The sequence below is a fragment of the Neopelma chrysocephalum genome, unplaced genomic scaffold (genome assembly GCF_003984885.1).
Source record: "Neopelma chrysocephalum unplaced genomic scaffold, ASM398488v2 Primary Assembly neopelma1_42, whole genome shotgun sequence".
Classification (NCBI taxonomy): Eukaryota; Metazoa; Chordata; class Aves; order Passeriformes; family Pipridae; genus Neopelma; species Neopelma chrysocephalum.
This window is the reverse complement of record NW_020897700.1, coordinates 389753-407482: the sequence shown is the minus strand read 5'-3', so window position 1 is coordinate 407482 and position 17730 is coordinate 389753. Positions and strand designations below refer to the sequence as shown.

General features: G+C 37.0%; 1 protein-coding gene across 2 annotated transcripts; it reads left to right on the top strand.

The window, feature by feature from the left end:
* Positions 1-1765: 1765 nt before the first annotated feature.
* Positions 1766-15293, top strand: YIPF7 (Yip1 domain family member 7). 2 transcript variants are annotated; one of them, XM_027676293.1, is made up of 6 exons: positions 1766-1834; positions 4035-4151; positions 4855-5021; positions 6714-6859; positions 11286-11467; positions 15074-15293. In XM_027676293.1, exons 2-6 carry the CDS (start codon positions 4036-4038, stop codon positions 15234-15236), a joined length of 774 nt encoding a protein of 257 aa, XP_027532094.1. In that variant the 5' UTR covers positions 1766-1834; position 4035; the 3' UTR covers positions 15237-15293. The 2 variants fall into 2 exon arrangements, with proteins under 2 accessions (XP_027532094.1, XP_027532095.1); XM_027676294.1 differs by lacking the exon at positions 15074-15293 and adding an exon at positions 13775-13901.
* The last annotated feature ends 2437 nt before the right edge of the window (positions 15294-17730 follow it).

Genomic DNA, 17730 nt, shown 5'->3' with positions numbered 1-17730 from the left:
TAATTTTAGAGAGAGAGAAATATATATGGTGCAATTTTAAGTTCTTTGTTTTCTTTTTCTTTTTTTTTTTTATTTACAGGTGGCTTTCTTTTCTAACTGTGGTATGTTAAATGGCTATTAAAATATTTTTCAACCATGCTCCACTACTAGTCATTGTATTTTTTTCTATTTAAATTCCTTCTCTGAAGTTTTTTGTCTGATAGTTATTACTATTTCTTAACGGGCAACCACTATGCATATATGTATATATATATACACACACATACATAAATATATATTTACATATATATATTTATATATATAAAAAACTTTTTCTAACAGAAAGTAGGAAAAGTAACCAAATAATTCTTATAATTAAAATAAACAGGCATAACCCTAGCAAATTACGATGTTTCCATTCCCCCCAAAAAAATTTAATTACCTTCCTGAGGGACAGAAGTTAGTCCTGTATCCCCCCACTGATTTGGCATAAACAAGATCAAACCATAATATCTAAACTGAGATGATTAGACACTGTAGAGATTAGCAGTTTGCTAAGTGAAACTGAAAATTCACCTTGGTGTGTGTAGCAGCATGAACTGTTATTCTAAAAATAGCAGGAGATAAGTTTAAGAGCATAAGGGAAACTTAACAATAGCTGTGATAAATACCATAGTTAGAGTACCCTTAATTTGCAGACACAAATGTTGTATTTTTCTGCTTCTCACCATCCTTTACTTCTGGACTCTTTCTTGGACATACATAATGAGCAAAAACTTGGTAAACGTCATTTTCGCTTATTTAAAAATGCATCTATATCATAATTCTTCCATAGCATTGTAAGTCATGTGCTAACAGATTCTGCTAATGAAATGGAATCATTTGGCCTTCAGCATCACAGTATTGAATATGCATCTGAGGCATAGATTAATTACCTGTTAATACATATCATTTAATGTCCCATTCCTTAAACAGCCCAAATGCTCATTGGGAAGCTATCCAATAAATAAGTGAAAAAGACAGCCTTTGTTATGACTAGTTAAGTATCTCATACAAAAGTATGTGTAAATAGAAAAGCCATCTTTGAAGTTTAAATGTTATTTAAAAATCCATACTATTCTACAAGTTTCCTAATAGTCAGTACTATAGAACAGAGGTTCCGTGCCCTGATCCTGGCATGATGGGTGCTGCACTGCAACACACTGCTTTGCAAGTGGACAAGAGCTCCTGGAGAAGGACTGGGGTAAGGGGATGTGCCTGGAGAACAGGGCCCTGACATTGGACTAGCAGATGGATCTGGCCTGGCAGTGCCTTCACCCTCGTTCCCTCTGCCACTGTGATCCCAGGGAGCATTGCACTCTCCCCAGGGGACACATGGTTGAAAGCTCCCTCTGCCAGACACAAGCAACATCTGTAAGTCTCTATGTGATGGAAACACACTGTCACATAAACATATTCACCCCACTAATTTAACAGGTAGTATTACACATTGTTAAAACCTTTTAATATCTAACAGCTCAGCTCATGAGGGCTCCACCAAGATCTTCATAAATACCTACTTAAGAGGGAATCTAGACTATTGAGTTGAAATATATGGAAAAGTATTTGTTCTCTTTTTTCTTCTTTCCTTGAAGATTCCTGCCCTTTTCTGCTCATTGTTGTTAGCTCTTGTTAAATGCTGACCCTGATATTGACAGGTTGTGGGGTTTTTTCCTTCATGTGCATCTGTTCAAAGATCAAATTTAGAGTCTTATAAATAGCACTAAGCTCATCCGTGTTGAAGCAAGAGGATATTTTAGGTCTTCTCCAACATGTAAATTCAACAGACTGAAGTTTTCAGCAAATATCTTAAAAAGTAAGTAACCTTAACTCCAAATTCTTTTCAAAAATAAATTTATCTTTCCTGAATTCTGTTTTAGAGATTATAGCATACCTGGGTAAGGAATTATTTCATTACTTATAATGATGGCAAAGAACATTAAACACTTACTAGAATTGAACTATTGAGGTAGAGCTAACAACTAAAGTTTCTTAAAACATATTCCATGTGAAATCTTCATTGAACAAATGCATAATTGGTGTGCAATTCCAAATAAAGCCACAGTAAATAGCTTGGTACAATTAATTGCTAATAATTATTTAAATATATATTTAAAATGTAAAAATTATTTCTCTTCTAAATTTGGAAAACATGCATAATAGATCAACAGTTAAGAAAATACTATAAGAATAGTTTCTAGTTTGAACTCTAGATAAAAGAAGGAATAAGGTCCCCACAGATTAATCTGATAATGGGAAAAAAATCCAAAACTCTAATATGCAGCATTTCAAGATCCCTGATGAAATACTAATCTTTATAATTTTTATCTACAAAGAGATCTGCAAAGATCTTTCCCATAAGCAGCATGTGCTTGATAAATATTGAGATAACTGTGAGAATAACTGTGAGGTCAAAAGCATATTTTGCCAATGGCATTTGGAAAGCTGGAAATGAGGACAAAAATGAAGAAAATGGGAAATGATAGGAGAGAGAAATATCTCATATGAAAATCTAAGTCAACTGGATATGGATATGGTTATCAGTCAGGTTATATAACTTCTCTGTGTGTTTTAAGGGTTTAACTACCTAAGTGCTGGCCAAGCAGTGAAACACATGCACATGTGCGCACGTACATTGCACAGACAAATCCCACTTAAACCATTCCCTAAATCACTGAAGAACTTTAGCTGGGAGGAGAGTGGGCTCAGGGGGATCTCACCAACGAATATAACCATTGATAAGAGGGAGTAAAAATGACAAAGCCATACTTTTCCAAACCTGATTGGAAATGTTGCCAAGTAGCCTGCTCTTGGTGACCCTGCTTTGGGCAGGGGCTTGGACCAGGCAGTGCCCAGAGGTGCTTTCCAGCCTCAATCCCTCTGGGGCTGGGACTGTCCCTGAGAGGATTCACTGCTCTGAGCATAGGTGTAATGTCTTTGCCACTTGTGGTTCAGCATAAAGGTAACACTGAGGTGAAACAGGGTTGGTCGTTAGTCTTGTGGCTTCAAAGGTACACCTGCCAATTTTGAAGCTCTTCTGTGGATTTATAGCCAGACATGTTAATAACATAAGAAGCACCTAGACCAAATATAAGAGTTAATAAAATATCTTTGCAGTTTGAAACAATAATGCCAAAAGGTACACAATGTGTTACAGAACCAATATATGATCCAGACAACCAGTCCTGCCTATGCACAGGATACATGAAATAGCTCTGTGTATGCAAAATTCAAATAGTTATAAAAAGTTAGTCAGAATGCAGAAGGGAAAATGGACAAATTGTTCCTTTCTTAATCTAATCCGTCTATAGCTACAGAGCTGAACTATGGGTCAATAGGAAAGAAAGATATGTTTTAATATGTTTTCTTTCCTTAAGAAATCATGCAATCATCAATCCAATTCAATCATCCAGTATGCTGTTCTTTACAAGGCATGTCTCTGGCCAGTGACAATGTTTCTCTGGTAGTACTCATGTGCCAGCTACAGTGTCCTTGAACAGAAATCACAAACCCTGTGAACATATTTGTGGTTTTCTATTGTTTTATGAGAGTCATATATAATATTACAAAAAATAAATAGCTGTAAATAGTAATTGTTTTTGAAATCTAAAATACTTCTTAAAAACATTAATTTCTAAGCATTCAGATATGGCCACAATTTTTTTTTTAATTGAAAGTAGAAAAATAAACCTGGTTTAAAACAATACTTTATTTGATACATATATATATATTCTTTAAAGATTACTTACATTATTTTTGGTAACAGTAGCAAGATATCTTATATACCACTTTTCAGTTAATATATCATAATTTATAGTAGCAGCAGATTAATTCCTCTTATTACAGCTAAAGAAAGTAAAGCGTCTTTTCTGTCACTTCCACGTTATCATGAGCTTCTACAGAAAGATTCTCTTGAGTTTGTGGCTTTAAGGTTTGCTGTTTTAATTTAAGACAGTTCAAAGCAAAGATTTGTTGCAAAGGCTATTTATTGATATGTACAATCATTTCTCAACCAGAATGTCAAATTTTGAGCAGCTTCACTTCGACTTTTACCAGTCCAATTACACCATAGATGACCAGGAAGAAGGCTGCAACATCTATGGGTCTAACGAAAACCTCTCTGGAAGCGCAAAGTAAGTAGAGGTGTTGTTGCAGCTTCCCTCTTCAGCAGCTGACAGTTCCAGGGTTGGCTTTGGGGCTTGCAGGAACAGGAAAGGACTTCAAGTGATCATCTAGACTTTCCCAAGAGAAGAATATTTTTTACTGAACTTTTCTTTTTAAAGGATTGGTTTTTGTGCTACTTTAGAAGAACTGTTGTCACAGGTTTTTTACCTAATAGGAGTAACTGAGTTTCATGTTATTAATGTGAAATGTAGGGCACATATTGCAAGAAGTTCTTTAGGATCCTTCTCAAATTCAAGAAAAAAAAATCTAAATATGTGACTCTTTCATTAGCAGTATGGACATATCTGAGGAGTGACACCAGGCTTCTGGGTGGAAAAGTCAGGAGTGCCTGAAACTCCCTTTCCCCTCACCTTCAGTCTGTGGGTGCCTGCACTGTGCCTGAGCTGGGTGGGCACAGAGTTGGTGTGATGGGCTGAAGAGTGCTGGCAGGCTGGCAAGGAGCTCTGCCTGGTTGAAGAGAGAGTTGTAGTGAAGGAAAGCAAAGCCATGGTCAGCAGCTCAACTCTCACTAACCACAGCAGGTATTGTGTCCAGAAAATTTCCAGGTTCCCCAAATTGAAAATAGGTGAAAAATAGATGCTACATAGTGAGTAGCTTTAAGATGTTTCTCATTGCAGTTGCATGTTTTGCTTGGTTTGCTTCTTGTCCTAGGAGCCAAACAGGAGAGCAACCTCCAGCCGGAGCTTTTGCCCCATCGGACATGCTTCTGTCCTCTAAGAGTTACACAGGTCAGATTTTGCAGCCAGCGTACAGTCCCGATACTCTCTCTCATCTTGGTTATGCTGATGGATTTGACGAGGAACCTCCTTTGCTAGAAGGTAAAAAATAAACCCATGGACAACATGCATGATTCCTGGGGGTGCATCTACTTTTCTTTGCCAGCTAGTGGCCATCACTAGAGAAACTGCAGCAGAGCTGCCAAGCCTGGCCATGTGAGCTTCAGCCAACAGCTCCTGGCCCCTGAACCTACATTTTCTTCTTTGAATTCACCATGGATTCATTCAGCCTTATGACATATAGAGCATATACTCTACCACCACTAGATGACAGCATAACAATAAGTTTTGCATTCACATTTCCAAATCTTTTTTCCCACTCTATGTTTATCCTGCATACATATTGGAAAATCTATAATTAATAAATACGGATAATCATCCTTTTTGCATATCTGGTAATAAATGTAATAGTTTGAAGATGCTAAGTAGCTTGTTTCAGAGGGAAACAAATTGAGAAAGCTGCTTTCAGCTTCAATTAGTTAATCATTTAACTATACAAACAATGTCATTCTTTATGACAATTGAACCATTCTAATGCTAGTGGCTGATTTTGTAGTTTGCAAAAGACTTGTGCTGCATTAAAAAAAAGAGAATTGGAGAATTTTTCTGTGATTATTTCAGCATAATGTGAAAGGAGCATATTCAGCCTGCTGCTTTTGCATACTGGGAGGCAAGTGGAGTTTTTACTACTTAAAAGGTACTACTACTGCCTTAAAGCCAGAAAAATCACTCTGATACAGGTAACTAGATCTCTACCTCTAAGACCTCCAAGCATTTATCTCCCCATGCAGCTCACCCTGTGAAAAAGATGCTGCAATATGACTGCTTGTGATCTGCAAGGCTTCAGAGATATACCTATCTATGTATACATAGGTCTGACTGAAGACACACATTTTAGTACAGAATAGCTTTATTTATGTAATGTTTTGGCTGAGCTCAAGATGATGGAGAGGTGGAACAAGACAAAGATTTGGCATTTCAAAAAGAACTAACACATTGTCAGTCTTAATGCTGCCAACTCTGGCACCAAGTGCTGAGCCTAACTTTTCCCTTACTGGAGAATCTCACGGAAGTTGATTACTCTTGCAAGCTGAAGTGTTTTCCAGAAGTTATAAAACAAATCTTTGCCCCAGTAGAGTTTGTGGCAGAATTCCCATCAATTTTAATGGGAAAGAATTTTGTTCTGTTTCCAGGGGTCTCAGTATTACTTTTTAAATGAAAAAAAAAGCAGCTTATAAAAAACACTGTACAAAATATTATTAACTTGCCTTGAAGGGACAAATGTTGTTTTTAAGTGCCTCTGGCAGTTCAGAGTTAAGACACATTTCTTGTCAGATTTACCAGAATTAAAAAATCTCTCTCTGTCCTTGGTGTTCTTGAGTATCTTAAATTCTGCAGCTGCTGTTAATTAACTTATTTTTCAACATCTAAGCTGGTGTGGCATTAGAAATATGTGTTTTAAATATAGGAAAAACAAATATTAACTCAAAAATGCTGAGGGCATTTTTTGGCTCATTGCCTAAAGTTTGATTTAATAAATTAATATTCCAATTTAGAATCAGAGCTGACTCTCAAACATACTGGGTGTACAGCATGTTTCTACTAAGAATACGTCATCCTACAATATTATCTTCATTGAAGAAATTAATTTGTGGTTTTGTGATATCTAATGGGTTTCTGTGAAAGTGTTGTTTTCTTGTGAGCAATTAACAATCCTGAAATTTCTTGTTGCAGAACTTGGGATCAATTTTGAGCATATATGGCAAAAAACATTAACAGTTCTAAATCCAATGAAGCCTGCAGATGGCAGCATTATGAATGAGACAGACCTCACCGGACCTATCATTTTCTGTTTGGCCCTTGGAGCAACATTGCTCATGGTAGGATGTGGTTGAAATCCTCAGGGATTTCTTTTCCAACAAGCTAATGCCTAGATGATAATGCATATGAAGTTGCAGAAGATGTAGTACTGGCATAAAAGGAGTCATGTGCTGCCATTTGTTCTGAGATTATATGTTAAAAAGTCTCCTTGCTTTGAAAGTACCTGCATTAAGTTTAAATGTAATGCAGAAGTAACACAGATGAAGTGATGTATTACTTCCAGTGACAAAAAAAGACCATACCATTTTTGGGGTGAGATTTAATATGAACAAAGGACAGATCTGTGCCATGGAGAAGCTCTGAACATCCAAAGCATAGCAGTATATGCTAGGTAAGGAACTAACAAGGAGTTTTTAAAGTAGGTAATAAAAGGACATAGCAGACCAGCTCAGTTTTTTTAACACTCTTGCCACTGTTTTGAAATTATCTTCTTTCAATGTTATTTTAGGGAGTGCAGAGATATAAAAAGAGTATCTTTATATAGCAAGAATAACTGGAAAAAAAGAAATGGAAACAATCTTTTTCTTCAAACTTTCCTTTCTCCTCAAATTTGCAATAATTTCCTATAAATTGTAATAGTACTTTCTTAGTTTATGTTCTTTTTTTCTACGTTATCTGCTTAACAAAATATGGTAGCCTGTATTTGACCTTCTGTTTTATGAATATAGCTTTCCTACAGGAGGGAAGTTTAACAGGGATTGTGCAGTTCTCTGAATTCATCTATTTATCACTGACAACAGGGGATTTCCAGTGTTGCTGAAGTACAGCTCTGATTGCTGGCAGTAATTCATCAGACAGGGGTAAGGTGGGACCACCCTGGGAAGGGCTTTACTGCTCTGCAACTGAGGTGAGAGAAATGGGTCTCTAATTCTCCATTTCCTCTATGACAAATAGTGTCGAATAAGAAGATTCTTGAAAATTCTTACTCCATTGTCAGGGCAGTACCTTGAATGTGCAAACCGCAATATAAATGGCAAGTATTATTATTATTATTTATGCACCTATAAAAATAAAAATCTTTTATAAGGGTGGAAGAGGCAGGAGGAAAGGGAATAAAAGGAAAAGAAGGCAGGAAACTACAGAAGACAGGCTATTTTCCACGTGGAGAAATAAAGATATAAGAGTAGTAAAAGGAGAAAGTTGAAAAGCTAAGAGAAAGAAATAATGGAAATAAATGCTTACTGTTGATTTTTCTTCCTGAATAGCCAACAATTCTAATTAATATTAAACTACTATTATTGAAATAAAGTACTTATATTTATTCTGCGATATTAAGAATTTTAAGTGTCATTAGAAAACCAACTTCAGTGCTCCAGTTTTAGGCCAGCAGAACTCCTCTGATACAATCCAATGTTTTTGTGCCATAACTTCACAACAGTAAGTTTATGGGTTTTCCATGTGCCATCTTGGAAATTTGGGCTGCTTATTTTATCTCAGATGCATTTGAATACTAAAGTGGCTCTTCAGCTGTGTAAACCATCCTTCTGTACTTAAATAAGTCTCTTCTAATAGCACCAGGAACAGAATTTGGTTGAGAGCTTGTTTGTGAAATAAAGTATTCATTTTATTTAGTTTCAGGTTTTAACTATGGAAAATTATGCAAAGATATTCTTCAAATGGTAGCAGCGCTTTCAGAGAGAAAGAGAAAAGGGCTGTTAGCCTGGCAGCAGGACTTGATCTTCCTCATGTTAGTATAACAGGGCAGCCCAATTGTAGGAGGAGAAACAACAACAGCACAAAAGTTAGCAGAAGGCTGTCTCAGCTGCTTTGCATTTTACATAGTCATTTGTGTGAAATCAGACTTCCCCATCCACTTCAGCTAAGGATAGTAGTACCCACTCCAGGCAGATGCAAACAAGCACACAAAGTCTGACTTTCTCCTAACCTTGTTCCTTCCGCAGGACAAATTTAGCTCTCTCCATTCATCAAAGCCTGTCAGACTAATCAAGCCTAATTCTGGTTTTGCTTACATCCCTGTGAACTTGGAGTATTCCTGTGTGTGTGAGTCAATATATTTACATATGTTAAGAAAGATGGCTAAAACTGGAACCAACATGTTCATCTGCCTATCCGCCCCCTACCCTTGCACCACAAACCAAACATTTCACCAAGTGGAGATTTCAGGTAGCTGCTGGTGCTAGTGCTGCCTTCATATCTGGCTCAGGAATTTCTTAATCTTAAACTAAGCTGCTAAATAATGCTGTTAAATACACTGAAACAAACAGTCTAAAATATAGCTTGTAGTTGTTGCACCTGTTTGAAACAGCACCTTTTTTAGTTGGTCTATAGCAAAGGCTGCCCCAAAGCGTTATGGGTGTTAAACTTACTACAAATCATTAATGACTGAAATTCTAATTGATAGTAATCTGAGGTAGTATTGCTCTCCCAAAATATCTATAGCTATCATTAATTTTATTTATAGAAGCAATTTTTCCTGATTATTTTATACCACTAGTATGCAAATGCTGGCAGAGGACTCTCTATCTAAATAGGAAGATTTCTTACCCTGTTAGTTAAGGAATAGATTATTCCTTATAGGAATAATAGGACAGTGATGGGGAAAAGGCCAACACTCAGAATGTTGCAAGGATATAGGCAACCTGGCTGTACCTGTCTTAAACATTGAAGACTGAAACCAGAGGAGAGCTCAGAAGTGAGCCAGGTCAATTTGCAAACAGGATAATGTTGCTGATGTGAAGTCAGGTCTGCCTTTCACGTAAGTGTGCACTGCTGTCCAACCAAAGCTGGTGAGCTGTCACCAGCCTGCAACATTAGGACTTCCAATGTGTGTCATCACTAGGCTAGGCCCTCTCCACAGCATTGCTTTACGTCTGTCCAGCTCAAATACTGCTGGCATCCAGTGATCGGTTTCCACATGCATGGATAGAGGAAGAGGGGACAGAGAAAAAGGGTCCTCAAAGTTGATTTCTCCCAAATTTTATTAAAATGTATGGATAAGTAAGGTGATAGGTCTTCTTAATCCTCTTTAATCATCATGGAAGGTAGACTAGCAAATATCACAAAACATGAAAAAATGCAATGTTTCCAACTAATCCATCACAAGGTAATCCAACTATAAGCCACAAACTGACTGGAAAACAGAGACCATCTAATAGTTTTGATTCTCATGTGGTTTATCATATGCAATATATAATGTATAGTGGGCAATATATAGATATGTGTGTGTCTGTGCACAAACACACCTGTGTTTTAAACGTGTACAGACGTGTTGTAATGTGTCAGGAAGGTGATGCATAGTGGCCCTTCATTTGAGAAGTTTATTCCATAGTCCTGAGTTAATAGTTGAGTTCCAGGTAAGAGCTTTGTCCTTCACAGGTGCATGCTATCATTAATATACAAAGTTCCAAGACAAAACGAACATTATTTCTGATTTATGAATGTTTTTGTGATTTACAGATGTGAAAATGACATTATTCCATAGCCAGCAATCAGCATTTAATTTATTAAAAGCTTGAAGAGAGAGCAAAAAATATTCAACTGTCTTTTGTGACTGTTTTGTTTTGGGGAGTGAACAATGCACTTATGCCTGGAGGTGATCATTCAAACTGATGGCAGGAGATGAAGGAGTTGGTAGTGCTGTGGTCGCAGTTGCCTGTTTTACTAGCTTTGTGTATAAACTAGAAAACATCAAGCTCTACCAGGCTGGTACCTTTCACAGGCACTAAATTCACTCAAAGGAATAAAATCTGGAAGGAAAAAAAAGCACCTGGGATTTTTTTCATTCATTAGAACAAGAAAAAACACAAGCTGACAGTAACTACTCAGGTATATGTTGAAATGAACATGTTGTATTGATCTAAGTACAGAAATGTGTCTTTCTCATGGTAGTCAAAGGGAAGAATGGTCACATTCATCCTGAAAACCAGCATATTTTAAGCAAAGTTTAACTAATTTTTTGCCGACATGTTTAAAGTTGGAGGTTTGTAATAACATATAAAGCATATCAAGAAACCTGAGTCATAATTTACTTAGGACAGTTTTTCACAGCCCCATATACACCTGTTGAAAAGATGTTTCTTGAGACTAAAATGAAATTATTAAAATGTACTTTCCATAATTTCTTCTCAGCTTGTTCCTTCAGTTTGTAACTTCCCAGTTATACCTTCCCAAGTCTCCCAACCAATTCCTGTCCCACTCAGAGCCCAAAGAGAGTACGATGAGAATCAGCCTTGTAATTTTAAGTTAGCAACAAGCACATTCTCTCAATTGTACCTTTAAATTATTTTTATGCAAAAATCACCCAAAAGTATCAGCTGTGGTTTACAACTGAACTGATATAGGCGAAATGGAGAGCGAGTGTCAACAACAAGAAGTAACAAATCTAAACCTAATTCTGTCTTCTCTCACTTCTTTGTGATCACTTGCTCAGTTCTGACACTTAATGCTTACTTATATTTATTCCAGGCAGGAAAAGTTCATTTTGGCTACGTGTACGGCATGAGTGCCATTGGATGCCTTGTTATGCATGCCCTGCTGAACCTGATGAGTGACTTGGGAGTCTCGCATGGCTGTGTTGCAAGTGTCTTGGGCTATTGTCTGCTGCCCATGCTGATCCTGTCGTCTTCTGCAGTTGTCTTCTCACTACAGTAAGTACCAGTCTATCACAACAGGAATCCTATGGAAAATAGTAAGTTAGAAGACTGGTGTTGTGCAAAACATTCTATAAATGGTTAGGTAGGGAATTCTGGCTTCTGAAACTGTAAAGCAAAACATCATTTTTTGTGTCTGTGTAGGTGGAAACAGACAGAAGTGTTTGAGAGGGATGGTATACATTCATTTTAATATGAGTCCTTAATCCGCCGCTTCTCACTTGGACTGAGAGTGCTAATAGATTTTTGCAGTAGCCTCAGATGTGCGTTTTGTTTTACAGAGCCAACAGTGACCAAAGTTGGGTATCAATTTTAAAAGTGACTGCTGTACTTTGGGTTTATGTAGCTGGTTCTCCTGTTTCTTATTTTTTCATAGCATCAGGCCTCTCATATTTATGTTTCCTTCTGTATACCAACTTCTGTTGCGCAGAATGAAATAATCCTGTAACCCTTAATGATTTGGAGAATTAGTACAAGTGTTTAAGATGTAGTAGAGTTGCCAGCTATGATGGCTATGATGGCTTAACACAACCATATTCCATGTATTAAAGTGTTTCTGAGCTGTCCTTGATAAGATGGATAGTAGTGACACTGAAGAAGTCATTTATTCTCTGTTCTCCTACACTTCCCATATTTTCTTGATTAACCTGTTTAATAATCCAGCCTAATAAAATGTGCAGATACATAATCATAAGACAGATGGGGTGAACTCCAAACCAGCTGTTACAATTGTGCAGGGTGCTGTTGTCTGTACTGTACAAGGAATCCCCCATCACACACTACACATTTGTAAAATGCTGCAAATTTACAGACAGTACATATTTTGAAAAACTATAAATGCTATATTGTGATAGCCTTTAAAAGATTAAACTGTTATTTCTAAAATGGGTTGATAATGTTAAGTACCTATCGACAGGATTCTGCAGTCCTTTCTCATTTGCTATATGAAACTGCTTGAACACAGCAAGTACCGAGGTTAACTATTGCAAACATGCTGTTAAAATTAAGTGGCAACTTTTAAATCCAACATACACTTCACTATTTTTAATTTAAAAGCTTATTTAAAATGGCAAAGGAAAGACAGTGATACATTCATGGGGGTTTTTTAGTATTTGTAAAAAATATTATTTGTATTTCAAAGTGTAAAGAACTTACCTCAATTTTTTTTTCCCAGAAAATATACCTAAGATAATGCACTCATCAATTGCAAACATGTAGCAATCAAATAATTCTCAATTTTCATGATTGCCTATTTCACTGTAACTAAATAAAGCACTATATGCAACATTTTGGGTGCTAAATAGCACCAAAGAGAAAACTTGCATGGAACTAGATTTGTTTGTGCCCCATCTAAGTTGTTATCATGTGTAAGCCCAAGTTGATTAGACCATCTTTCTGGGAGAAACATCAACAGACTTTTTTCCTGGAAAAAACCCGAAAATTCTTTACTATCAAAGGCCCAAACAGAAAGGTCAAGCTATTTCCTTAACTAAACAGTGAAGGAAATGAATGTAAGAGTGGAGAAAGAAATTCTTGGACCCAGCCAATGCAAAGGACACATTTGGTGACAGCATCTGCAGAATGTGAGAGAGAGAGTAGTGGAAAGGGTCTGCTCACGTCTGTATCTCCATCTCAATCTCATGCCAGTACAGCCCCAGTCCTCTTGGTCACTGTGAGCATGACATCTGCTTTTTGCCCTTCTCCCATGCTAGAGGATTTGACCTCATGGACATACCAGACAAAAGCTCTCTGCCAAACCATTCCTTTCGGCAATAACACGTTAGATTGAGGTCTGAATTTTTAAGTGCACACAGGTATCTCTTTGTTCCAATATGATTTTATGTCACCTTTCCATCCTGCTCTCTGCCAGTCCTGGAACAAACCATAAGAGGCCATTGGACTTCAGTCCAAGGCAGAGCATCCCAAGCTCTAAATTGTGCTGACTTGTGATAGTCCCCTAAAGACTCATTATACTAGTTGAAAATGGTCATTGCACAGTATGTTGCTGTTGCATCCCATCCCTCTGCCAGCACGGGTACCTGCTGAAAGAGCCATCCATACTAGCTCTGAATTTCTGGCTCTCTGTTTAGGTGAGCAACTTAGCATCTTCTCTTGGAGAAGAGGCCAGAAACTTGCTTCACAAAGCTCAGTGTAATTTCCCTGAATGCCACCGTATAGGTTTAAAGAACACTTAAATTGACGGTATTAAATCACATTGTCTTTCATGTTTTATTTTTAACATATTGAAGTTGCAATGAGGTGCTGAGTCACTGTAAAATCAATTCTCTCCTTCCTCCCTCAAAGTTTCAACAGCTGACAACACCAAGTACCTCATTGGCCTGAAGACTGGATTGCTAAGGAATGAACTATTTTATGTGATATGATTGCATTAAGTAAACTAAGTCAATTGGATAAGGAGAGCTTTATTCATCATGGTTTAGTTGCAATCATAATATTAGTGGAGATGATTTCTGATAAAAGGACCAACATAAGTATATGCAGTCTGTTTCTCCCTTCTGGTTCTGTTACGGTGATGCTTTGGAAGAGTGGGGCACCCGGAAGGCCTTTAGGAACTAGCAGATATTCATTCTTTCTCAAAGTCCTTGAAACAGCGAAAGCGTGTAACGCAGCTGATCTCATTATGTACTTCAGCAGTATATTACGCACATGATCTCATGCATTTTACAGAAGCAGGCTGCAAATAGACTGCAAATAAAGCATATGTGAAACATTATTTATTGGTTAGATTTTTGTTCCTACAGGGTTTAATAGTGAACCCTCTGTAATCTGCAGGAGAATTTCAGTGGGCTTACAACCACAGTCCCATAATCATAGTTCTCCAGGCCACTCTGCTCCCGAGAGGTTGCAGAATGTAACTTCAGAAGGCCCCAGCTGTCACCAAGGGGCAGTGTGCAAAGTCACCATTCTTTCAGTGTGCAGAAGGATACCAGGATGAGCAAAATATTTTTCCTCTGTGGTTCTTCTCCCATTCCTTACTTTATGCTCCATTTGCTCCCTGTTTTACAAGGCCAGTCGAGCTTTTTCCTGGCAGACAATCACTGCCTTTCTGCCCATTTAGCTGAGGTGTGAGTCTTTAAGGGCCTCCTCTCAGAGTCCAAGGCACACTTAAAATTTGTGTTATGCATTACAAAAATGCAACCTCTCCAGGTCATCAGGATTCCTGATGGAAGACTAGGTCTGTAGTGTCATTTTAGAACCAAACAACTTCTATAAGCTGATTTTGGCTGAAATAGGATCTTTGCTAACTTTAATATTACACTTTAGCTACTGCATCTGCTGGAGTCCCAGAAGATTTATTTCTAAATGCATTGCCCTCTTAGAAATACTTCTGATGATGCTTTTATCCATGCTGATGCTTTTATCCATGCTGAAGAAATTAGTTTTTGGTTACAGTTAGTTTTAATTTGTTCTTATGCTTGACTTTCATTATGATAGTCAGTCCTTGGTTCTTCCAGTGACTGTTACCTTATCAACAGCAAGCTGATAGACACGAACTTGAGTTCATGTAAGATTTGATGCTACATTTGATAATATGTGGACTCTGTCATGTTTCTTTTGTGTTTTGTTTTTTTTTCCTCCTAGGGGGATCCCAGGAATTTTGTTAGCTCTGTTTATTATTGGATGGTGCAGTCTGTCAGCCTCCAAAATTTTTACCTCTGCATTGGCTATGGAAGGACAGCAGCTACTGATTGCATACCCATGTGCTTTACTTTATGGACTTTTTGCACTTCTAACGGTTTTCTGAGATGTATTTCTGGTAGTCTTATTAAAGTCTGTTCATGGTTGTTGGAGGAGCAAGGGGTTATTTATTAGATTCAAATTATTTTTAGTTTGTCTAGAGTTGCATTAAGTTCCATTAACAAAATTAGATTCTGTGACTTACTGGTTTTTTCCTAATGGCTTATAATGAAACAAAAAATCAAGTTAACAGGTAGATGGCCTCAATAATAGTGTTTTAACAGTCTTACAGCTTAAGGAAAAAAAATTGTACTGAGAAGGAAGAAAAAATGAAAAAATATGAAATAAATTATAATTAAACAAAAAATTCTGGGTGTTTATAATATAATACATGTGCTAGAGAGTAACTGCAATGCAATTATGTAAACATTTATTGGCCATAATAAATCAAGCAAAAATGCATATTTATTTGTTTCAAAAAAAGCAGCTTGCCATCTTATATAATTATTAATTAAAATCCAGAATTTATATGTGTGAGTTTGGGGTTTTTTTATAACAGAAGACTGAGTGGCCATGCTTTGTGATATTGAAGAGTTGCCCAAGAAGAAGTTGATACAACAGAGGGAGGAAACCGGGAATGTCGTCTTGTTGTGGTTTGTTTTTTTTTTTTTTAAGAGGTGTTGCTGTCCAAAACACCATTGTACTCTTTGTAATGGACAGTAATGTTATATTTTAAAATTGCCACTAAACCACTGCCTGCTGTAACTGCAGAAAAGCACCACACAAAGCACAGACAACTCCTAAAAAGTCCCTGAAAGGCAGAACTGTATTTGAGCAAGGAAAATAAAAACCTCCATAATTTTATCTGCCCCCCAAAAATCTATTTAGTTTTACAGAAACCAAACATTTTGATAATGGCAATGAAGCACAGAATGCACAAGAGGAAGTTTCAAAATATAATATTAGAAGAATAAAGCCATCAAGAGGAATTGGAGATTTGTGTGCAGTCACAGCAACAACAAAATCAAGTACGCAGTAGTAGAGAAAATTAAGGTAGATATAGACAGAGATAGGAAAAACAAATAGTTGAAATAAAGGGAAATGTGAAGGTAATAACTGGCAGCAGATTATTTCATCAGTGTTTAAGGGTGTCTTTCTTCTGGGTGTATATTTCTATGATCTTGATTATCCTCCAATTTATAGATTATTTTAAACGCTTTGGTGAATTGCTTTCAAAATATTTCTTTATCTAGACAGAGGGCCAGTGATTCTGGGACAGAGGGTTCTTATACTGCAAGCACTTATGCAGAAGTTTAGTATGGCAAAACTGCTCAAGAATACCTAAAATTAATTGTGTTCCTAATCCTTTTCAGGTCAGAGCTAAATTACATGATCAGTTTGTCCTCAAGCTAGTGACTCTGTTTCTGAATTGAAAGAGCCTCTGGTAAAAATATTTCCCATTGCTGTCATATTTGTTTTTTTTTAAGAACTCTAAAGCAAACCATTCTGGAATTCATTTTATCCAACTCCAATGGAACTAGTTCAGAGTACAGGTCATGACAAGTAAACAAAAGATAATGTATACTCAACCGATTTCTTAAAAAATTGCAACTTATTTATGGAAAAAATGCTACATTTATCCATTTCTTTGCTTCAAGGCTGCAAAAACAGGCACAGAGAGGCAAAGTTGGAGGTATGACCCTTAAGCAAATTGTGGCTATAACTTCACAGGATCTAGTTGCATGTAAGTGGGAAGTGCGTGAACTTGGAAGATCATCATTTGTGAGCATGACAGATTTGGCCCTGCTGTATCAGGGAGTAAATTTGCCGGTAATGAGGCACAGATAAACGCATAAAGTGACTCCAGGGTATGGATATAAAAATCAGATGGTTTGATTTACCATACACTAATGGCATTCTGATGTCTCAATGGGGAAAGACTTGTATGGTTGTACTTGTTGTAGAGTTCAGAAAAGACGGTTTAGAAATGTTTAGATCCATTTTTGTCCTACATTTCCTATTATCATTCATACTGACTAAAACAAGTATAAAATGGCTCCATTCTACAGCACTTTATATTCATTCTCATCCCGATCTGCATGATATGAATGGCAGGGAAACCAGTAAATCAAGCCATTAATTTGTCTTTTGATTTGTCATAGACAAGGCAAATTACTTATGGGGAAAATGAACACCTTGAAATTTTGCCACAACATTTACAAAGCAAATGGTAGCCTAATTATAGTTTTATGTTTATTCTCTCAGAATTTGTAACTTTTTTCTTTTCTTCACCGAGACATCTCTTCATCATTTTGAATGCTAACTTCTTAAGTCCAGTAACTTCCCTTGCTTTACTTTGTTTAGCTGTGCCGATTTCCTTTTACCTGTTCCCAAGGGATTTCCAGTGAGTGGTACATGCTGGTGCTGTGCTCCCAGTGTGGTGTCCTGCAGGAGTCTCTATGCTGTCTGATGGGGTTTACCTCTCTTAGGTGTCCTTCTTCTACTTCTTTGAAATAAGATTTCTCATTTTTCCTGGCTCTTCTTTCTGAAGGTCAGCACAA

Bases quoted from the DNA above. Each gene is read 5' to 3' on its own strand.
- YIPF7 (XM_027676293.1), top strand. From the start codon at position 4,036: ATGTCAAATTTTGAGCAGCTTCACTTCGACTTTTACCAGTCCAATTAC. The intron at 4,152-4,854 runs GTAAGTAGAGGT...TTCTTGTCCTAG, and splicing joins AACCTCTCTGGAAGCGCAAA to GAGCCAAACAGGAGAGCAAC. The intron at 11,468-15,073 runs GTAAGTACCAGT...TTTTCCTCCTAG, and splicing joins GCAGTTGTCTTCTCACTACA to GGGGATCCCAGGAATTTTGT.